General features: G+C 50.4%; 4 protein-coding genes across 4 annotated transcripts; 3 read left to right on the top strand and 1 right to left on the bottom strand.

Annotated features, from left to right (window-relative positions):
• Positions 1-2,030: 2,030 nt before the first annotated feature.
• On the top strand, positions 2,031-3,947 carry CCMA1212_007798 (High-affinity glucose transporter ght2; the record flags this gene model as incomplete). Its single annotated transcript, XM_073704959.1, has 5 exons — positions 2,031-2,044; positions 2,160-2,387; positions 2,458-2,821; positions 2,864-3,485; positions 3,550-3,947. The coding sequence occupies 5 exons, from the start codon at positions 2,031-2,033 to the stop codon at positions 3,945-3,947; spliced, it is 1,626 nt and encodes a 541-aa protein (XP_073556421.1).
• Positions 3,948-4,231: 284 nt separating this feature from the next.
• Positions 4,232-6,066, bottom strand: CCMA1212_007797 (uncharacterized protein; the record flags this gene model as incomplete). The annotated part of the gene is made up of 2 exons (XM_073704958.1): positions 4,232-4,799; positions 4,892-6,066. The coding sequence occupies 2 exons, from the start codon at positions 6,064-6,066 to the stop codon at positions 4,232-4,234; spliced, it is 1,743 nt and encodes a 580-aa protein (XP_073556703.1).
• Positions 6,067-10,621: 4,555 nt separating this feature from the next.
• On the top strand, positions 10,622-11,607 carry CCMA1212_007796 (Catalase-related peroxidase; the record flags this gene model as incomplete). Its single annotated transcript, XM_073704957.1, has 2 exons — positions 10,622-10,700; positions 10,763-11,607. 2 exons carry the CDS (start codon positions 10,622-10,624, stop codon positions 11,605-11,607), a joined length of 924 nt encoding a protein of 307 aa, XP_073556704.1.
• Positions 11,608-18,685: 7,078 nt separating this feature from the next.
• On the top strand, positions 18,686-20,179 carry CCMA1212_007795 (uncharacterized protein; the record flags this gene model as incomplete). Its single annotated transcript, XM_073704956.1, has 1 exon — positions 18,686-20,179. The coding sequence occupies one exon, from the start codon at positions 18,686-18,688 to the stop codon at positions 20,177-20,179; it is 1,494 nt and encodes a 497-aa protein (XP_073556702.1).
• Between the last annotated feature and the right edge of the window lie 2,566 nt (positions 20,180-22,745).

Here is a 22,745-nt window from a genome sequence, read left to right as displayed (position 1 = left end):
ACACTTTTGAAACGAACATCATCGCGCCCACTCGCATCCGCTGGCTAGCCGCTCCTTTCCCTTGAATGTACTCGGATAGACGAGGTGGTGGTGGAAGTGAGAGGCGCATCCCCTCGAATCCATCTGGGCGATGAGAAGGTTGTTTTCCCTGAGAGTGACCATTTCATAATGTTTCACCCATGCTAATCTCATCTTCTACTGCACAGATTGCCTCTTGATCAATACGAAGACTCGCAGCCTATCCTACGAAGAACTCTCAGGCTCCAGTTCATCCGAATCCTTTACTCTGGATGGTGGATGTGGTGAGCAGCGAAGACGACCCCTGTTCTCCCTCTCCGCCGGATCCTTCTCCGATCAACTCCTTCTTGGTTCTGCATCCGCATTCTACAAGCTACAGCACCTACAACAATGGCTCACACAAACGTGGCAAGGCTCTCTCGGCCCGACTTCCGGGTGTTTCTTTGATGCCTGACTGTCAATGCTGGTACTAGTGTCAACCAAGGGAGAAGGAATGTCAAGACACGGCTTTTCGCTCCTACTTGATCTCCGCATCAAGGATTCTATCCGACGGCTAAAGGATGAAGCCGCCTCCTTCCCGCTGTTTACATCTTTACTGGGCATGATGACGAGGCCTCTAACCTTGGGAAGGGATGCTGCTTGGTTGGAGAGTCAGTTGGCAATTGGTTTGGGCCATCCAAGGACGGCTATCCGCGGACGACAGCTCCTGAGCTACCATCGACGAGTTCCTCTGCAAGAAGAATTATGTGTTTGAGTCACCTCAAGCGCTTGGCGGATATCTAACGGTTTGAGTATCTACCTTGCCGGTCTTCAAAGCATACTCTGAACCTAATTTGGGCATGTTATTCCAGTTCAACCCTCAAATATACTAATGTATACCAGTGGAAGTGACCTTGAAGGACCAAACATGGCACAAGCAGCTATCCATTGCAACTTTGTGGCTACCGGCAGACCGACTGATGACTGTTACCATAGAGGTCAAACGACATTCAGTGGCTTTGCTTCAGCAAACGGGGTTCTAGAGTCTGAGTCATTTGAGAAAGAATATCTTCTACCGCTCGTGACCAAGTTACCCCTGTGGAGGAGTTCCCTCTTACCTCTGAGCATTGTCGGTCAAACTGCCCTTGGATGGCGTATTGGCCAAAGGGCTCTTCACCATGCCGCGGCATCTTCTAGAGTGTGTTCCCTTGTCGGTCCGCCAAGATTGACTTTCTTGTGGAACACTGGCGAAGATCTGGTAAGTCAACAAGAGAAAAGATCGATTACAGCTACAGTCGACGATGATCACTAATGAATACACACACATCCACAGATACAGTACGCGTATCACGATATGTCCAATATACTCACGATGAGCCTGCCGATCAGCGAGGAAAAGTCGAGAATACGAGTAGAGGACACAAACATGGTGTAACGGGCTCGGAAAGGCATACGTTGGAGAAGAGAATAAAGGTCACAATCATCCTTAGACGCAGGGATACGGCGGTTGCTGCCTTGCAAAACTTCATCTACGTTCAGGAGACAGCTTGAAGAAACCGATACCTTGATCCATGATTGCTAAGATAGGCCAGATGTACCTTAGGTAGGTGCAATTGTATCAAGGGCTGATGGGGTTGTTCTCCGATTAGATAAGGCCGTAGCCCTCGAGCCATGAGGCAGTCACGATAGATCTTGCCCCAACCCAACTTTCTCGGAAAGAAATTACCTCCAAACAATTTCTCACCCGACATCCTTCCCCTACGTGTCTACTTCTTTTGATACTCGCTTCTCCTCCGTTCAACTGCTAAGACACGGTCGCCTCGTAAAGACGTTGCTACGTTTGGCGGTGCCGGCAGAGATTCTTACAGCTCGTTTCTTTCACAGGGTCCAGCTCTCCCATCATTCTTGAGCATCGATCGCTTCTTGGGGTTATTACACGACGCCAAATGCTGTGCATACTTGGCTCATAACGACACGCCCATCTAGTATCCGTTCCTCCTAGGTTACCATCTGCATCACGCAGACTCGACATCATGTTTGGCAACAAGTGAGTTGTTGATCCGGCTGTATCTGGGACTCCAGAGGCGCAATTGAATCCCCTACACGTCCACACATACCCATTCTTGCAGGGCCTTTACCATACTGACGGAGAGATTCACCAGGTCTGTCAAGGTTAAAGGTGCCGACTGCGGCATCGATGCTCTTTTCCTCGCCATCATCACCTCCATCGGCGGTTTCCTCTTCGGCTACGACATCGGCCAGATCTCGGGCGTTCTCTTGTACAATGATTTCAACTATCGCTTTCTCTGGGGCGGAACTGCGACTGTCAAATCCCTTCTTGTCTCTTTCATGGGCGTCGGCTGCCTCTTTGGCTCTTTGATCGGCGCGTAGTGAGCGACTCCATCCCCTCTCTGTTTGTGGTTCTGTACCTACCTGAAGCCTAACAAAATTGTTAAATAGTACGTCGGACTTCCTCGGACGAAGAAAGAGTATCGCATTAGCGGTGGCTGTGTACATCGCGGGAGACCTTGTTCAAGTTACGGCAAGAGAGAGTTGGATCCATATCACCATAGGGCGATTTGTTTCTGGCCTCGGCATGGGTAATCTTTCTGTTGGCGTCCCGATGTTCCAGGCCGAGTGTGCTCCACGGGAGATCCGAGGCGCCGTCGTTGCTTCTTACCAGCTCTTGATCACCATTGGAATACTCTTCGGCAACCTCATCTGCTACAATTTACGGGGCCTTCAAAACGACAGCTACTCATGGCGCATCATCATCGGCATGGGCGCAGTCTTCTCCCTGCCGCTTGGACTTGGCATCCTCTGGGTCCCAGAATCCCCGAGATGGCTTGCTGGCAGGGACAAGTAGGAACAGGCCCGCCAATCGCTGTCACGGCTCCGCGGCAAGAGCCACGATCAAGGCAATGTCATTGTCGAGAACGACATGCACGAAATGAAGGAAGTCTTGTCCCGGGAGCGCCAGACCGGCAGAGCCTCCTGGATCGAATGCTTCTCTCGCAAGGCCAAGGTCCCCAAGACACGATATCGTACCCTCCTAGGGATGGGCATCCATTTCTTGCAGCAATGGACAGGAATCAACTACTTCTTCTATTATGGCGCCACCGTCTTTGCATCGGCCAAGATCAAGGATCCTCTCATGACGCAGTTGATCCTCGGCGCCGTCAACGTTGCCACGTCGTTCTTGGGGGTTTACTTTGTGGACAAGCTGGGTCGTCGATGGCCTCTTATTCTCGGCGCTGCGTGGCAAGCTCTGTGGTTGCTAATCTTTGCCTCCATTGGCGCGGTGAGCCGCAAAGACGAGTCGTCGCCCGGCTTTAGCATTGCCATGATTGTAGCGGCATGCATGTTCATTGCTTCATTTGCAGCCACTTGGGGCCCCATCGCCTGGGTTGTCATGGGAGAGACGTTTGCTCTTCGGACGCGTGCCAAACAGGCTTCCTTAGCCACGGCAGCCAACTGGATGGGTAACTGTGAGTTGTGCCTTTTACGATGGAGCGTGAGCATGAGGCAAGCGTTGACTAACAAGCGCTGCAGTTCTGATAGGGCTACTCACTCCCCACGCCGACGGTGCCATATCATACTCGTTTGGCTTCATCCTGGCCGGCATGAATCTCATCGCCGTCGCGGTCGTTTGGCTCTTTTTGTACGAATCTTCTTTGCTCAGTCTGGAGAGCGTGGACATCATGTACAGCATCCAGGACCTTTCGCCGTGGGAAAGCGCGCGTTGGGTGCCTCCAGGATACCTCACGCGTTTGACTCGAGACGAGCAGCACTTCCGCGGCGTGAATATTCCGACTACGGATCTTTCTGGACTCACTCAGGAGAAGGTGGATAGGGCGAGCAAAGACGGCGGCGTGGAGCCTGACGAGAAGAATGCCCAAGGGCCGACGATGGAGATGGATACCAAAAAGGACAAGTCTGACATATGTTGAGGCCCAGTTTTCCGCCTTACACCTATACAATAACTCTACCAACAGCCATCAAGGAGTCATGCTTAAGAATCAGACATTAGAATAGTCGTACCCAGTCATCTCATACAAGCCCGTACCGATGCCACGACTCCTTACAATGCAAAACAAGTTGATATCATTATGGCTCTATGCCTTCGTATGTATGCCAAGAGTGATGTGCTCGCTATCTATTACATTAGATGTTCATGAAACCATGATGCTATGCTGTCATGTTCTTGTCCTTTTTTTTTTCCCCCAACTTCCATTCAAGGAGACGTCTCGGACTTCACCTTCTCGGTAGAAGTAGACGCTTCCGTGCGCTCACGGGGATCTTGTTGTTTATGTTGAGGGCGTTTCTCATCAGTATTACTCTCCCCGCTCTCACCTCCGGCGACTGTGCTCGAGCTCGACGACTCGTCAGACTCGGTATCCTCCGAACCGCCCTCCTCGGGATCCTCCTCCAGCACGACGGGCGTCGGCCCCGTCTCGACGTCCTCCTTCTCGGCGGGCTTACGGCCCTTTGGGTTGAAGCGGCTCCTGGCGCGGATGGCGGCGCCGTACTTGTAGAACATGAAGGGGATGATGGCGAGGACGGCGGCGACGCCGCCGACGAGGGAGCCGCCGCCGCCGATGCCGAGGGAGTGGAACATCTGGAGGGTGAAGAGCGGGGCGGCGGCGCCGCAGGCGGAGCGCATGATTGTGTTTGCGGCGATGGCGGAGGCGGCGTACATGAGGTAGGCGTCGACGAGGTAGTTGAGGAAGCCGACGAAGAGGAGGAGGAGGGCGGTGGAGAGGAAGGCGCCGGCGATGGTGGGGACGATCCAGTGGACGGAGCTGTTGGTGTGATTATGTTAGCATGCTTGAGAGTGGAGGAGGAGGAGGAGGAAGGGGGNGGGGAAGGGGGATTGAGAAGGAAGGTAACGTACTTGTAGTTGGCTGACCATGCGAACCAGAACATGGCGCCTGCAAAGGTGATGCCGCCGAGGATGGCGAGGGGGAGACGGTCTTCGGGAGTCATTTCGTGGAGCAGCTTCTTTCCGGTGTCGACCTTCTTTTGCTGGCGGCGGGTGTCGAAGACGACGATGATGCCGCCGAGCATGGCGCCCAGAACGGTGCCGATCAGGGGAAGCTCGCCGACGCCGGCGTTCCAGCCGCGCATCTCTTGGAAGACGATGGGGTAGATGGTAAAGAGCATGTAGAGCAGGGTGTAGACGACGGAGAGGTAGATGGCGATGAGGAACGAGATGGGGTCAAAGAGGATGCTCCACGGACGGGTGAGGGCGACCTTGTAGACGCTCGCGAGGTTCTGGTGGCTGTCCTCGATCTGGGCCCTTACGTTCTCGTAGCCGGGGATCTTAGCCTTGCGGATGCGCTTGGCCTTGTGGCGCAGGACGGTCGGCCCGTGGGTCTCGGGGATGGTGAGCATGAAGATGCCGGAGGCGCCGCCGAGCATGAGGAGGACGTAAAAGGTCCAGCGCCAGTCCTTCTTGAGCTGGAGGAAGCCCGCGATGATGGGGCCGAGGGAGGGCCCGATCCAGAGCATGGAGGCGAAGAAGCCCATGGCGTTTGCGCGCTGGATGGGGTTCCACAGGTCGGCCAGGACGCCGGGGCCGTTGCTGAGGGGCGCGGAGACGAAGGTCCCTGAGAGGAAGCGGCCGACGAGGAGGCTGCCGAAGTTGGGGGCGAAGGCGCAGAGGAAGTTGAAGGCCAGGTAGAGCGAGAAGGTGCCGTAGAAGACCCATCGACGGCCGTACAGCTCGCTCAGGGGTGCGAAGATGAGAGGACCGGCGCAGTATCCGAGCAGGAAGAGGGTGATGGTCAGACCGGCAGCCTCTTCGGAGACGTGAAAGGATTCTGCAATGGACGGGAAGCAGCCGCTGGGGGCGCTGGACGCGAACGTGGCGTTCATGACGAGGAAGACGGTCGCGACGGTGATGAAGAAGCGGCGGGTCATGGACCAGTTTCGGGGGTTCTCGACGTCGCCGGGAGGGAAGTCGACGTAGCCATGTTCGTTGAGGTAGGGCGGCTCGTTGTGGTGGAGGTCCTTTGTGCGGTACGGCTTGTTGACCGGTCGCGAGAGGATGCGGGTGAGGGCACCCATGGTGAGTGGGAGCTGGCGGTGGTGGATGAAGCTCTCCTGTTGGGTTTCTTTCGGACGTTGAGATGATGAATGGTGGTTTTGATGAGGATGAGTGACCTCTTTGAAGAGCCTGGTATTCGGATTATACAGATATTCTGAAGTAATATATCATGTCGCCGTCAAAGCCTCGCTTGTAGGGTGAACTGAATCACAGAGAGTCTTATTCTTCTCTTCGCTTTCCGCCTTTTTGTTTCTTGACTGCCAAATTCCCAGACCTTATTGATACGCTCAGTCTGTAGGTTCTGCGCGTCACTGCTCGTTCCGAAGGCTCGTCAGTATAGAGGGACTGGAAGAGCTGACGTCCAGTTTATACGAAAGAGCGGGAGAAAAGCCACGAGAGTATGGACATGGGATGAGCGCCACAACCGTATTTAACAAGGCAACAAAGCGAATGACTGAGAATTGATCATTCCTTTTGTAATTAGTTTTCCTCTTCTTCTCCCGGACACGTCGTTGGCTTGCTCCATCCTTCGCGCGTTCGGGTTTAAAGGAGGCCGTGCCGGCGGCCTAAGGAGGTGCTAGATAGGCGCAAGTTCGTCCCAGTTCGGACATAACAGCAAGATGGCGGCAACTATGGGTCACTGTGGCTCCGGTTTTTTCTTTTCTTTTCTCTTTTTTTCCTGGCCTTTGTTTGATGGATCTGATCGCTGAATTATGGGACGCGGAAAGAAGGGCTGGATCGATGGCGTATTCGAGCGGTTGTCTTTCCTCTTTCAGGCGGGAATGACTAGGGTCAACAGCCCGGAGGAGGAGGAGGCATATTGCGTCTAATCTGTGTCGTTCAGTCACGGTCAACAATACTAGAATGCTGGCTTCAAAGCTAATCGTGTCACTTCCCAATCCCAGTCCCCAGCCGTACAGTGTACGCAAATCCCATCGTCGAATGCGACGCCCTATCGCGCAGAGGGCAGATGTGGTTGTTCCCGGTCATCACATGTCGCCACCGGAACAATTCCACACTGTAACACCACCCACCCGCCCACAGGGGGCCCAGCAGGCCGAAGAGCCGGGCTGGGCTGCCGTCAAGGTGCATGGATGGGACCAGCCTGATTGATTGATTGATTGATTTGATAGTCACAGGCCCCATGCTGCTACGTCCGGGATATGGTGGGACCTTTGACGCTTGATTGATCCATTGCCTGTGCCCAACGATTCTGTGGCTCCGAGCTGTCGGGCGTAGGAATATGCGCCCTCTGCTGTGGGAGTGTTGCGTTGCTTGCTGCGCGTTGGCCGTAAGCCCCGAGATGCTACCCTCAAATCTACGAGCCGAGGAGAGAGAATGTCCGGGTGTGGTGCTTTGACGAGATCTGGATGAGATCCGTCCCAGGCGCTCGGCACAGAGCACCTTGCAAGCAAGGCATATTCTTCCCTGGTATGTAGTGAGTGCCTCGCTTCGTTCGCCTACTCGTACTCTCCTCTCATCTTCCCCGCCTCGCCCATCTCTCCTTCGTCCGCCGTTTCTCGTCCGCCGTTTTTCGTCCGTCATGGATTGCGTTATCGAAGCGAATCTTGGGTCTCCTCCGTGGTGTTAATTCCGTGCTCCACCCCCCTCTTCGCCTTGCTTTGCTAGTCCTGTGGTACTTGTAGCGGCGCTCCGAATCGCTTCTCCAGTCCTCCAACTGATCAACTTTTCAAGTCATCGTTGCACAAGGAGATTGTTTCTCCCACATCCTCCGATTACTCAGCTTCATGGCTGATTTCAAATACGCCCGCCCATTAGCCCATATTCCCCGGACTGTGGTGTTTCTCGCTGTCCGAGGGAGGCACAAAGATGGCACCGACGGAAGGGGGGGCGCAGCAGTCGGACGGACTGCAGCGAAGGACTCGGTTCATGAATAGGCGCCGCGCCGGACGGCGGACCAAACGGTTTTTTTTTTTTTTTTTATCTTTTTTTTTTGGGCTCGTAAGACGTTTATCGTTGGTTCGGTGTATTATTGATCAAGATGCAGGGCGGTGTTTTGGGGTGATGCGTGGGTGGCGCCTTTGTTTTCGCTGCGGCAGGCCTGCTTGGGGTAAAGGCCATCTTGAAGAGGTGGGCTAGGTACTCACTCTACGGCTGGGCAGTTGTTCCGGCTCGTGTGACCAGGGTGGAAGCGGTGATTTCAAAGCTGTGATTTTGCGGCAGAAGAACGACTGACGATTCCTTTCGGACATACGAGATGATGTGCCAGAGGAATTCTCTCAAGATGCACCATACATACATACGATTGCATACTTTATCTCATGCCCGTGCTCCTCTTCCAGTAGAGACAAGGGCCCGCTGCAATCCCAGAACACGAAGTAGAGATTCGGCGAATTCTTGCGTCATCATCAACAGCTGTCACAGCAATAAATACTGACAAAGGATTTCTTGACACCCAAACCGCTTTTTCCTTGGGGAACCAAGCCGTGGGCACTTCATGGCGCTATGTCGCATATTTCTTTCTTTTTTTTCCTACCTTGAAGTCTTGGCACCTAGAGTGCAGTCCATGTCTGCGGCAACCCGGTAATAATCTAGTAGATATCTAGATCCGCGTATTAATTCCTCTCGAGTCAGATGCCGTTGGTGACAGTTCTCCTAGTCGAAGAGTTTGGCGCCCACTTCTAGATTCAACTAGCCATCTCCGCCACCAACGTCCTTCTTATGTTTTTGCCCATCATGGAAAGAATGAAGAAATTCTTCACACGTTGGTGCAAATTGGGCTAATTAGCCAAGTATGCCGCTGACGTGCACGACTTTTCCAGACAAAAGTCATAGGGTAGCATCACCGACCTGAGAAGGGGAGCCGACTCAGGTTCATTCTCGCTGTGAGATGCGCAACCACTACAAGAAGGATAGAAGATATGCGATTGTCAGTCGCGGATCTGGATGGAGGCAGCAGTGCTTCCACGTGTTGACAGGCTGCTGTGCTCTGTGACGTAGATGGATGATAGAGATCCCCCATAGAACTACAAGTGAATCGTAACAAGACAGCTTTACGGTAATGCAAAGGCTGTAGGAGGGTTGTGGTTATAATACAACTATGTAGCCTACAGGGTGCCCTCAAAAAGGAACGCTCGTATAGCTAGGTATAAAACTGACTTGGTACTGCCGCTGCTACAAGAAGTTGTGATCATACATGATACGACGACGCAGTATCACAAGCGCAGCCACGCTTACACAGCCACGGTGCTCCAAGGTGCTCTTACGGGGTTCGCATGTGGAATCTTGAGGCCGCAGCAATCGCAGCTGCAGAACCAAATGTAAGAATGTTGGTGTTAAATATCACGTGCCTGCGGAACTATATTGTAGATGGCATGACTTCTGATTCAGCGGTGATTATTGCTTTGAGGCTTAATAGTTTCTGCTATGAGCAACCTATTCCTCTAATGCAAAGGGCTTGGTAGAGCCCCTTCAATTACTGTTGTTGAACTTTTGAGCATGGATAATGTCAACAGATATTGTGCAGAGAACCTGTGTAGTATACGTAGTTGCGATGGGCTGCGGTACTGTAGTCGATCCCGTGCTTCTCATACAGAAGGCTTGCTAACTCTGAGTGCTGCTGGTTTCGACCATTCGTCGATTGCTTCTGGAATAATACGGGGCAACCATCAGGTCCTCTTCTGGGCGCTCCAAGGTTGTTATTTGGCCGCTTCGATAGCTTGCTTGGCCACCGCCGCTCTTGACGAAGGAGGCCGGTTATCACGCGGCAGAAGGTCAAAACATCTCTGACGGTTCAAGGCTGTTGCTTTTGGTGTAATTTATTGAAGTCAACCAAAACCTACTTGAAGCCTATTCGGAGACATATATCTGTAGCAACACAAATGGTCCAATGAGAGTTGACCCTAACCTCCACACTTTGGCTTCCGCCTCCTCCTTCAACATCAGATTGCTTACCACATCACAGCCGTAAGCAACCACACACAAAGGGCGAAATAGAACCTTTGAAGACCATTGCATGCATAACCAAACAATGGGGGGCTTACTTATGAGAAACGCAGGTGCCTTCTACTTTGAAATTCCAGAAGCAACACCATAGAGACTGCTGGAAGACCAATTAGCGCTATTTGGAATTGTGTGGCATGAGCGAGGCTACCTATCAGAAAGTTGCATTGAACACCAACTTGTGCTCGAATAGCTCTCCTCACGTTGCTGGTCTGGCCGAGACGTATATCTCCCCTCTCCGCCAAGACTATCATAACGTCAGCCTTTCTCGTGAGCAGAAGCCATCACCAGCGCCCGTAAGCGCTTAGTCCTGTTGCGAGCGAACGAATGCACATAGCGCGGCCCCCTTTCTCCCAATCGTTCATCTTCTCCTCGGAAAAGCTTAAAATTAGTCTATTGAAAGGCGCACACATCAATCTCGAGTCTCTAACCGGTAGAAGCGACAACATTCAGAAACTCAAATACGTGGCCCAATGTTACTCGTCAGCAGGAGGCGTCAGCAGACAATCGTCCAGGTATAAATATCACAATCGAGTTACGAGGTCTTTGAGTGTTGCCTTGCTCGTATAATCTCAGTTATTGAATCCGTACTCATTGATACGAATCGATACAATGGCAGATAAACCGCTTCACCTCGATCTCATCGATACCCTCAAGGACGTCTCTGTCCGAGTTGACCATGTCAGACCATGTATGTTGGTTCGTATAACAAAGGCAGCACAAAGTTCTAACAAGAGCTCTTTCTTGCTGTAGCCCATGCCAAAGGCGTCTTCGTCATAGGTTCCTTTACCCCCTCCAAGGAAGCCAAGCAACTCTCCACAGCACCCCATTTCAACTCTCCCGCGACTCCGGTCCTGGCCAGATTCTCTCTCTTCACTGGAATCCCTGACTTACCTTCAAACGACCCGCAGGCAAATCCCCACGGGCTGGCTGTGAGATTCCTCATCGGAGACGGCGTCAAAAGCGACATTGTCTGCCATTCTACGCCTCTCTTCCCAGCAAGCACAGGAGAGGGAGTTCTTGGCGTCTTCAAAGCGTTGAGAGACAACAACGTGGAAGAGTACCTCAGCACCCATCCCGAAGCCATTCCTTTCTTCACAGAGGACAGAAAGACGCCAAAGCACTGGGGCACCCAGACATTCTACTCCATAAACGCCTTCAAGTTCATCAACGCCGAGGGCAAAAGCGTCTTCATTCGTTATCGATGGGTCCCCATGGCGGGAAGACACTTTCTGACGGATGACGAGCTCGCGGCCAAGGGGGCCAACTTTCTTTTCGATGAGCTACCGGAGGCCCTTGCTCAAGGACCGATCATCTTCAAGCTTGTGGCTCAGGTGGCGGAGGAGGGCGACATCACCGGCGATTGCACCCAGAGATGGCCTGAGGACCGCAAGCTGGTGGAGCTCGGTGAGCTCAAGCTGACCAGGGTAGCGGAGAAGAAGGATCTGCCTCCTCAGAAGGAGACGATCATGTATAATGTGATTCCTGGGGTGCAAGGTATTGAGCCTTCGGATGATCCTATAATCGCGACTCGTGGGACGGTGTATACAGCAAGTGGGCAGACTCGCCGGCAAGCTGAGATTGAAGCTGAAGCTTAGCCACTTGTCCGTATTGAAGGAAACATGACTCAGGATGGAAGAGGGGAACAACATGCAAGTATGGCTGTATCCTAGCTGATCCATATACAAGAAGTACATACCCAGAGCTACCGTCGCAAAGACATCTGTGCACATGTGCGCAAAATATCTTTCGAGAATGAGATGCAAAAAGTATTTTGAGTCCTCTTGTCCCCTAATCCAAGACCACCTTGTTCCACTTTCCTTATTTGCGTATGTTATGACGTTGAGTCCTCGAGTTTATCGTTCGGTTTCGTGGATGTGCTTTGTAGTAGCCGTTTTAACCTGCCTCCCTCACAAGATAGTCCGGAATAGGGCACAAGAAAAGAGAGGAAAAGAAGACAAGAGAAAAAGGCTGCGGTGCGTACTTTGGTTGCTCGACCCCTGTCGGGATCCGTCAGCCTTGGCTCTTTGGCAGTCTTGAAAAGAGTGTGCATTGTATTGCCCCAGCTTTCACCAGCAGATTTGGTCTTTTACTTCTTGTCGCCTGCGTTTGACGGGTTCGGCATGGCAGCAGATAAGAGTCTTCTCATATCTTGCTTTCAATCAGACTTCAAGTAAGTGTCTGAAGGTACAGTACATGTCAGTGGATGTACGCATTCAATCGAAGTCAAGGGAGGCTGCAGGTGCCAAGTCACCAACGGACCCTTCCCTCTGCTCCCTCCTCCCGCCAGTCTCAAGAATTGCGCGTTGTATGTTGACTTGTTTGATTGTCTTGAGTTGTGACCTGGACTGGCAAGACCTAGTCAGTAAGGCGGATGGGGTGAATAGGGGAGTAGGTTATAAGTTTGTGGGCTGGTAGGCGCCACCGTCCGCCACTCCTACTGCTGTCGGCTTAGACGTAGCTTTTGATAAAACAAATCGATATTGAAAGAACGGTAATAACGTATATACTACTGTCAGTGTCAATTTGTAAAGTAAATCCCTTCATCGCATAACAACATGGCTTACATTACTACTTGTTCGATGACCCTTGCATGCTCAAAAGCCACTTCCATTCTACTAGTCAACCATCGTGAGTAGGTTTCCATCCGCGACCAGGAGAGAAAGAGTGGCCAAATAGGCAGGTCAGGGATGACCATCCTCGGCTCTAAGCGGGAGGACGGTGGCAGCTCAGAGTTCTCATTTGCCGCATCCATAAAATGGGAATAGCAGTAGACTTTTATCACGTTCTTATGACAGTGAAGGCTGAAGAAGGAAAGACTTGCCGAATGTTTGCCTGTAGGCACCACCATCCTCCACTTCCGCGCCAGTTTCCGTTATGTTTTGGATGCCCATTGATCCCTTCTGATACTCTCCGTCTAGGCATCGTATTGTTAAACATCAGCCATCATGAGGATGTACGGCTACTGACCCTTTACTGTCGATATATAAGTTGCCGGTCGGTCGGTCGGTCGGTTATCGATTTGCGGATGGGAACTGTGTCGGTAACAGTTTGTCGGTCCCGAGGGGGGCAGCTGTTAAAGAGAAAATGTTAGCATAGAGTACAAAATAAAAATGAATTGTCTATAAGGAGTCAGCATAGCCTCAGAAAAGAGAGATCAAACAAAGCATCTATAAGAAGAGTCAACAATTGGCTTCCACGAATGGCAGGGTCGACTTAGCTGGTTGTTCCATAGCCGGCCGGCATGCGGATCATCCCTGGAAGGATAAACTGTTAGTATAATGTATTTCGTTTGAAGAGAATGGGAAGACTTAGTGCAACATAGGATCGCGAAAAGCTGGCTGGGCGGGAGGGGTGCGACCTGGTGAGAAGTAGAAGTTGGCATGTGTTCTGAATAAGAGATGAAAAGTGAGTATAACATGTCAGCGTGTTGTCTACCAAAGTAAAAGATGGATGACTTAGCAGAAAATAGTGTGGCCAAAGGTCGGCTAGAGGGGGAACGGTCTGATAGAGATAAGAGAAGCTAGTATATGTTCTATGAGCCGGAAATAAACATCTGTGGAGAGTCAGCTTGTCATGTCTGTGAACCGACGAGCGACTGGTGGACGTAGCTGAATATTGCATGGTGAAAGTGGTATGGCGGACAGGGGTGCGGAGGAGGGTAAACTGATGGGCAGACAAAGGTCAGCATAAAGTCTTATATAAAGTTGAATGTCTATGAAGAGTCAGCATCCTGCCTAGAATCAAGATGGTGCAACAGGGTGAACTTAGCGGAATATGGGGTATTAGAGAGAAGAGGACATCGAAGCACCTGTGAGAGAGAGAAGGGTCAGCAAGAGCTCGCCAAACATCAGGTACGCCTCTGTGAAGAGTTAGCATGTAATATCTGCTGACTTCGAGTCCTGGGCTGACTTAGCTGGACACAAAGCAGAGGAGACGGGACAACGAGATAGGGACGGCGAACGGCGGGGGGCGGAAAGGGGGCGGAGGAGACGAGGTCTGTAGTAAAAAGTAAAGTTAGCATAGGGCTGTTAAGGAGAATGGCTACATCTATAGAATGTTAGCAGTGTGTCGTAGACAGTTTGAGAGGTATGACCTAGCTGATCATAATACGGCCGAAGCAAAACTGTGCCTACCATGAGTCAGTAAGATATTGGTAAGTTGCAGGAATAGGGAGACTTAGCCTTGTATAAACAGCCGCGAGACATGGAAGGAGGTGGGAAGGGAAAACTGTTGAAAGGGAGATGTTATAGGTTCGAAAAGAGAACAGGAATTCTATAGAGAGTCAGTGAGATGTTTGAAATAAGGAAGAGAAATTCGACTTAGCTGATCACTGTGCTGGAAAAACGAGAAGGAACCTATTACAAGTTAGTAAAAGTTTGTGAGATAATGTCGGCTGGGAGACTTAGTCTTAAAGAAGCTGCCCAAAGGGGGACGAGGAATGGAGACCTGGAAAAAAGAGAACTGTTAGCATAGGCTCAGGAACAAAATGGGACCGCCTATAGAAAGTCAGTAAGACGTCTTGAGTGAGGAGGAGCGGCTTGGCTTAGCTGATGTCATTCTACCGAAACGAGAAGGAGGCTGCTGACAGTTAGATAGAGATAGTAGATCAAATGAACTGGGAGACTAAGTCTTGTGGAAGAATTGAGAGAGGGGGAAGGAGGAGGGAGTCGGAACCTGCAAAAGAAATATATGTTAGCATAGGTTTGACCATATGTGAGTGATCCTAGTAGAAATCATCAGACGGTTTTCCAAGAAGGGAGGATGACTTAGCTGATTTTAATATCACAGAACAGAACAGAAACCTTGCAAAGTTAATAGGTGCTCGTGTAATCGATGAGTTAGGGAGACTTATTCTTGTGGAAGCATGCAAAGCAGGCAGGAGGAGGCCAGACAGGGAACCTGCAGAGAAAAAAATTAGCATGTTGTTGTAAAAGTGAAATCTATAACAAGTCAGCAGATGGTCTACGGAGAACGGCAAGTTTGACTTAGCTGGTTTTGTATAGTCAAGCTGACAGGACAGCCTATATAGAGTAAGTAAATTCTTGTAAACCTATGGAAGCAGGAGACTTAGTCTTTTAGAGGTAGATAGCGCAGGTGGTAAGGCGTCGAGTAGAAGGAGATATGATGTCGCGTGCGGGGGTCGAGTATGGAATCGGATGTCGAGTACGGCTTAAGAGATCGAGTAGGAAGGATGAGGCGGAGGAGGGAAACTGTTGTCGCGACAGACGTTAGCATGGATTCGACAGATTGGAGTCAAAGAGAAGTCTATGAGCAGTCAGCAGATTGTCTTCAAGCAGACATAGTTCGACTTAGCTGATTACATCTATCTGGAACTGGAACCGAGACTGTGTGAAGTTAGTCAATGCTTGCTAAGCTATTCGGATGGGATGACTTGTTTTTGGACGGAGAGGTTGGGCTAGGTGGTAGACAGTCGGCGGTAGCGGAGGAGGCGGCGGAGAAGGGGAGAGGAGGAGATCTGTTAAGACGTGCAAGTTAGCATGGATCTAAATGATACTCCTATAAGAAGTCAACAGAGTGTTTCAAACAATGATAACAGGAGAGGGTAACTTAGCTAAATATTATACAGCCGGAACAAGAAGAATCTGTCTGAAGTTAGCAAGGGTTGCTAACGGTAGGCTGGACGGGAGACTTAGTTCTGTAAAGGTAGACAAGAAAACAATGTGGGCAAGGCGGACGAGGCGGAAGGAAGGGGAGACCTGTTCAGAGATATAAGTCAGCCCCAATTCAGATGGAAACAAGAATCTGTAAAGAGTCAGCATGCTGTCCTGAAAACAAGAGGATTAGGGGAGACTTAGCGAAAGACAGTGGAGTCCGGACAAGACGAACTTGTTCAGAGTCAGTAGTGATTCGTTGACATGCATGGATACGGAGGGACTTAGTTTTACACAAGTGGCCTGTGAAAGTAGACAATCGAGTACTCGAGACGGCGTGGGAGAAGCGAGAAATCTGTAGGAGAATAGAAGTCAGCATGGATCCACGAGACAGGACTACCTCTAAAGAGTCAGCACAAGGTTTATAAGGATAGGATAGGGTGACTTGGCGAAAATCAGCAAAGACAAGACAAGAGAAGCGTCTGTCCAGAGTCAGTTACAGTCCGTTAAGACGGATGGGCAGGAAGACTTTTGCAGGAAAACTTAATTCTGTGGAAGGAAGCAGGGAACAGTTGGTGAGATCGGCAAGACGGGATCTGCTGGAGAATACAAGTTAGTATAGATAACTAAGGCAAAGATATCTGTGAAGAAGTCAGCATGTGTTCTAGAAAGCAGGGAGAGGATGACTTGGCGAGAATAGTAGGACTGGAACAACATAGGATCTAAGAAACGTCAGTAAACGTTCGTTAACTAACCTGGGTAAGAAGACTTAGATCTGTAAAAGTAGAATGGCGGTGATCTCTGCATATAATCTACTACTTGTGAAAATGACAAACTTGAAAGAGAAGATAAGGAGAGGCAGTCAGGCGTGGGAGGAAGGCATGAAACTCAGCTGTACTAGTATTACATGGTCCGGGTAGACTGATGCTCTAGTCTTATGGAATGTCAGGCACTATCTCATATAAAGCAAAGAGTGGTATACTTACTGATGAGTTGTTAGGATGGCTAGAGTTCCACAGCAAACACTGGGTAGACGTTTAAGTTTCTAGAATCGAATTATTATGCCGCGTCTGATGTATAGTTAGCTGGATTCAAGTACATGCTGATAGGATGAGGGACGACATGCATGACATGGCTCTGAGAAGGTGTTCTGAGATCGCATGAAACTGGTAACAGTCAGATGTCTCTACTATACTGACACATATCTGTCGAAAAGCGAATCGAAAAGTTGTGGTTAGGATGAATGATTCAGGCCTTGGCTGTCATCGGTGCCACAAATTGTTAGCAAAGCGCAAGATAAAAAACGAGCGGCATGGCAGGCATGTCTCTCCTCAAGTTAGAGGCAATGGAAATTACCGCTATCTGCGTCAGAGTCGAGTAGTAAAAGCAAGCGAAAAGCAAACAGAGCATTGCAATTTTTTTCTGGAGACAGAGAGCAAGGTTAGGTTCAGGTCACAGAGGGATGGTGGCAGGAGACACTTAGCAGCCAGAGAAAACAATAACAATGTGGTCCACAGTGAGAGTCTGCAAAGCGTTATTGTTTATCTATTTCAGAGAAGGTAGAGTACTTAGCCGTAGAAGAGTAGGAAGAGGAAGACAGAGCGTAAGCGAAGGAGAGAAGACTGAAGAACACCTGATGAGCGTTATTATCTATGAACAGAAAAAGGAGGGAACACTAAGTCGCTCTAGATGATGCTGGCTGTTATGCATCAAGACAGGATTAATGGCAAGAGGACGTCGGCTTAGATAAATCGTGGGAGGGAATCGTGTCGCCCGCCCCAAACGACGACAGAGAGGAGATGGCTGATGAGCGAGACTAGAGTATAGTGTTCCTATAGAGGGCATAGAGGACAAAAGGATGGAGAGACAAGAGACTTAGCAAAGAAGATAATCTTGTGGCTCTTCCCTAAGAGGAGGAGAGGTTCGATTCGCGTCTGTTGAGGAACGGAAGAGGCGACAGCACAGAGCCTAGAGCATCAGCAGCATCATCAGACTGTCTAGAGGAGATCATAATCAGAGAGGAAGAAAGGAAGAAGGATAAAGAAGGATCTCCAGCTGTAGGAGTGCTTGAAGCTCAAGGATATGTGTGCGTAGAAGCTGAAGGACTGGAAGTGGATTGTTTTGTTTTCGAAGTGAGGAGGAGGAAACTCTCCGCAGGCGAGAAAGAAAAGATGTGGGAACTGGGAGAACGTGCTCAGTGACCTCATAGGCCAGCTGCCCATACCATACTAGCTTCTCATCAAGTCGGAATGTGAAGTGCTCGTTAAAGGACAAAGCTTCAAGAGAACACTGAAGAGAAGGGGTCGCAAAGGGGCGAAAGGGGGGCAAATTGCATGCAATAATCTCTAAAGAAGATACATCAACTTGCGAAGGAATTAGCATCTTTTTTTATGATTTCCTACATGTCCTTATGCTACTATATTGGTGTTCTGTGATATATCTCGAGGAGGAGTCTGTCTCGAGGCAAGCGGGAGAAGTTGTTCCGCTCGCCGCTCCCCCTGAATGGCAGCACGCGAGCCATTTGTTTACCCATTCACTCTGCTCTCACGGTTTTCTCACTTTCTTCTCACTCTCTGTTTCTGCTACCTTCTAAGAAGTTTGGCTGTCTTTTCTTTTCTGCTCTGCACCAAGTTTCTTCACCACATCATCCTTTCCTCACATCCTCAGCACTCTTCTTCCGCACCTCGCACCACGTTCGATTTTATCGCAAACATTATCAAAACAAACATTCTCAGACATCGTGGTAAGCTTCCCATCGAAATGAGATAATCCAGAAGTCCTGCTAACTCGAGATCCTGGCAGCGTGCTTCGCCAAATCCAAAGATTTCCCGAGACACTGGCCTGAGACTTATCATCATCGTCGCCTGATCATCACAAACTTCCACTTCAGTCATCTGAATGACTTCACTTCGTGGAGGATCCTACGCTCTCTATCAAAAAGACCTCTTTCTCGACGCCGTCTGGATCTCCATCCTCTTCAAAGCCATCTCTTCTTCAAGAAGCCCACCTATCCTTATCGACTTCTTTCATCATCAGAAAACAAGCTTCTATCATCTCGAAGATGTCCGACCATCAAGTCGAAGAAGTTTCCACTGTCAATCAGACTCCTCAACCTCAGGAGGAAGCAACCTCCACCATCACCCAGATTCCCCATCAGGAAGAAGCAACCTCTACCGTCGCCGAGGTGCAAGATCCCCAAGATGACGAGATGTCAGTCGACTCTGTCGACTCTGTATCTCACGAGAGACAAGTCTCCGTCATCGCCAGAGGCTCTCTCGATCATGAGATGGAGACTGATACTACTTCCACTCAGCCAGTAGATGTTCCTTCCGATCGAATGTCCGTCGATCAGAAGGAAGAGACTCCTGCCATCGTTTCGACCTCTGCCAGCTTCGATTTTACGGCTTTGTTCCAGGCTGTCAGCTCTGTAGCTGAGTCTGCTGTTAGCAACAATAGTCAACGCCTTGAGGTTGAGTTCACGGATGATGACAATGGCTTCATGAGAGAGGTTCTCGATATAGTGACCGAAGCAGATGCTGATCAGGGGGATGAAACCAACCATGAAGTTGAAAACGAGCCCGAAGTCACAGTCGTTGAGGCCCTGCTTCTCTCTGAGCTCAAGATTTCGACCAGCAACAGATTTCAAATTCTCTCAATCCTCGAGCATCTCGTACAGTCTATGGCCGCTACCGACCAATGTGCGCCTCTCCTCCAGGAGATTGAGCACAACGTTGACACCTACGCCCTTGTCAAGCTGGACAAGGGCAAGAAGGTATCCGACGCTGACGGCGAAGATGACGCTCCCGAGAAGATCGGCCCTCACGCCGCATGTGGCCGTTGCAAGCATGATCCCGCCGTCAACGAGCCAGCCTCGACTCTCCTCACCTGCGGTAACTGCAAAGCCGTCCAGTACTGCAGCATCATCTGCCAGCTCCGCGACTGGAAGGCTCACAAGAGCATCTACTGCGTGAATCCGATTAACATCCCTGTCGACATCCTCGCAAGGCCTCACAAGGCACCCTTCCTCATGACGACCATCGCCAATCCCTTCGCCCGCCTCTCTAAGGGCATCTGGCTGCACGACCGCCACAAGCAGGACGTATATATCCTCCTCATCGACTCGTTCCGGCTCCGAGAGTACGATGACTACACCTTTGGGGGCACGAGCAACGCCGACAGCGTCTACAGCGGTCGGCCGAGCTCGTGCCCTGCGTTCCGCCGCTTCCTCTACCAAGCGGAAGCCAAGGGCCTGATGCCCCCTTGGTGGACGGACCACAAGCGCGTCGAGTGCCTGACAAAGGCCATCGACCGGAGTGCCGACAACTGGCACGACATCCACACCATGACCCGGGACGTCGAGGTTGTCGTGGTGTACGAGGCTGCCATCATGGCGATGCAGCTTCGTATGTTTGCCGAGACGGTGCTGGGAAGCGGAGCCGCGGGGACGGATGGGCGGCTGATGCTGCAGCACATGGTGGTGATTGAGGAGGAGGCCCGAGACATTGCGGCCCAGGAGAGGGCGGCCAGGGAGGCGGAGGAGATGGCGGAGGAGTAGATTTTTTGGCATCTCTGTTTTTTTTTTTTTTTTTTTTTTTTTTTTTTCTTTTCTTCTTTCTTTCTGTCTTTCTTTCTTTCTTTCTTTCTTCCTTTTTTTTCTTTTTCTTTTTATAGTTGTGAATGCTTGCTTTCCCTTCTTCACTTCCACGGGCAGACACCTCTTCAGTGACGTGAAATGTCTGTGCTTGGACAATTGCCCATCTGCAAGCTTACCTACAGTGTGTAACTTGCAGCAACAAGTTCACTTTTCTTCCCAAACAGGTTTCACAACTGCGACGCTCGATGTTCATGCTCGTCAACAAGGCAAAACGACTGCCACCCCCATCAAAGATCGGGTCCCGCAATAGCCTGAACGGTCGTTTGTTCGACTTCAACCGACAATCCTACAACTTCAGCCGGACGAGCTTCAATCGCAGTCTTCCGAGAGCTTATTCTCCTCTATTTTTTTCTTCCCTTCGCGAGCGAAAATCACCGGTCATGAATGTTCAGTGGCCCATTGGGAAGCTTACTTGCGAACGTTCGTTTTCTTCCTCTGCTACGATTTGAAAAGCCAAAACTCTCCCGAGGCCCCTGATCCTGGCGTGATGAGAGAAGAATACCAGTTGGCGAATTTCACCCTCTTGATGCACCACGTAAAAGAAGGGATCATGTATCATGTCGGAATACCTTCAATCCCAACCGAAGCATTACCTTTCTTACCCTGACGATACACCACGTCAAAGGAGGGATGCTGTCGAAATACCTTCAATCCCAACCGAAGTCTTACCTTTCTTACCCTTATCATTCTTCAATTGCTTGTCGAAGGCCTTGGCAGCCTACACCATCTGGAGCACGTACATGATGGGACCCGTATTCGTGAAGCCCACCCGAAAGGACACAGAGGGACGGAACGTCGTCAAGGCGGAAGTCGAGCCCTTTTCACGGAGGGGAAATTCGTTCACCATACAACCCATCGGCAGCTCAGCCGGCCGATAGACCATACCACACTACTTGATGACCATCCCTACAGACCTGAAGGCCCTCAAGAAGTGGACGGATGGACAAGACTTCTATGAGGTCTACAAGAATGGTGGTCGGTCGCTGGAGAGAAGGATTCCTTGCCAAGAAGGACAACAACAGATGCTGACTTCAAGACCGAGTAGTTAAAGTCGACTGACAACTTCAGAATCTTACAGCGACACCAAGTTCCGAAGAACTACGAAGATCGATATGATTGAGCAGAGCAGCTCCCAGGTTTGGATCCTGAAGAGAGAAGCTACCAGGAAGATTGCTCCAGCTATATAAAGAGATAGGCTGCGGCTTCACACGTCAGTAGTGCTAAGTAACTCCTCATTTCAAGTCTTCGAGTTTCGCTCTACCATTTGTTACAGAGAACGGCTCAATACAAGTTGCTAACGACCTAATCTCATATAGAGAGCCATGTAGACTACTGAATTGGATAATCGAGCTTCATATGTTTCGTCGCCGATATCTCCTAGAGCGTACGCGAGAATAGTCAATATACGAGCGAGCGAAGGAACGGACGGCCGGACGAACGAATGATAAGCAATACATTAAGAGACTGGGTATCATGCCGTGGAAGCGCGAGGATACATCTGTTTAAGAGTGAAGCTATAAAAGCAGATGGAGGAATCAGAGAGCCAAGTTGAAAGACTGCTCTCTCACGGAGTGCGCTATCTACCTTACCTTACTGATCGAGTGGCCTTGCAGATTCCTCGAGCCGAAGCGTACCATTGAGCACTTCTATTGTCGGCTTCCGTGTCGTTTTTAACGAATCGTCTTCTTCGAACATCATACAAACGGGCAACGACCGCGAACGCTGCATTTGCTTTCACCAACTTTCTTGTACGAAAGACAAGTTCTTCCTACGAAAGACTCGGTCGAGACTCTTACACATACCGTCGGCCTGTGCTGTCTCTTTTACCGTCAATTTGATGCTTACGATTCATTTCGACGGCTTCCTCGCATCAAACAGAACACTCCGACGGATGGCAGGACATGCTGAAGCTATTGAAGTTTGCGTCTTCATCGATTTGGAATAGCGTCGAAAGATGCCCACCGCTATATCATCTCCCGTCAGATCCTTATCGCTACCGTCTGTGATTCATCAGGATCATGCATGGGCTGTGCCTGATCTCGAAAGCCGCCTCGTCTCACAAACTACGCTCACTTGCAGAATCGGTGACGCTTCAGCGACCGCAGATAGCGCCCCTAGGTAACTTCTGCTCCTGGCCTGCAGAATAGATACGGTTCTTCTCACATTCTTTCGTTACCTAGGGTACCTACAATACAGTTGTTGAGTACGAAGTAGATGTTCCGATACGAGGAGATAGAGTGCGCCGTTAAACGTCTTACCACGGGAATAGCTTCTATTTCCGCACGAACCAGACGCCTCTGCCGCCCCTGTTCAATCCATGCCCCGCAAAGGCACTCCGGTACGCCTGAATGCGGCACCGGAAATCCCATTTTCAAACGATAAGTTGACAGCCAGTATCATGAGTCCGTCGGGACAGGAAGCCGATTCCGCTAATAGATAGTGGTGCTGGTCCCGCCATGGTCAGTTT

This window comes from Trichoderma ghanense (assembly GCF_004382785.1).
Source record: "Trichoderma ghanense strain CCMA-1212 chromosome Unknown scaffold_10, whole genome shotgun sequence".
NCBI classification, from domain to species: Eukaryota; Fungi; Ascomycota; class Sordariomycetes; order Hypocreales; family Hypocreaceae; genus Trichoderma; species Trichoderma ghanense.
This window is presented reverse-complemented; position numbering and strand designations above follow the sequence as displayed.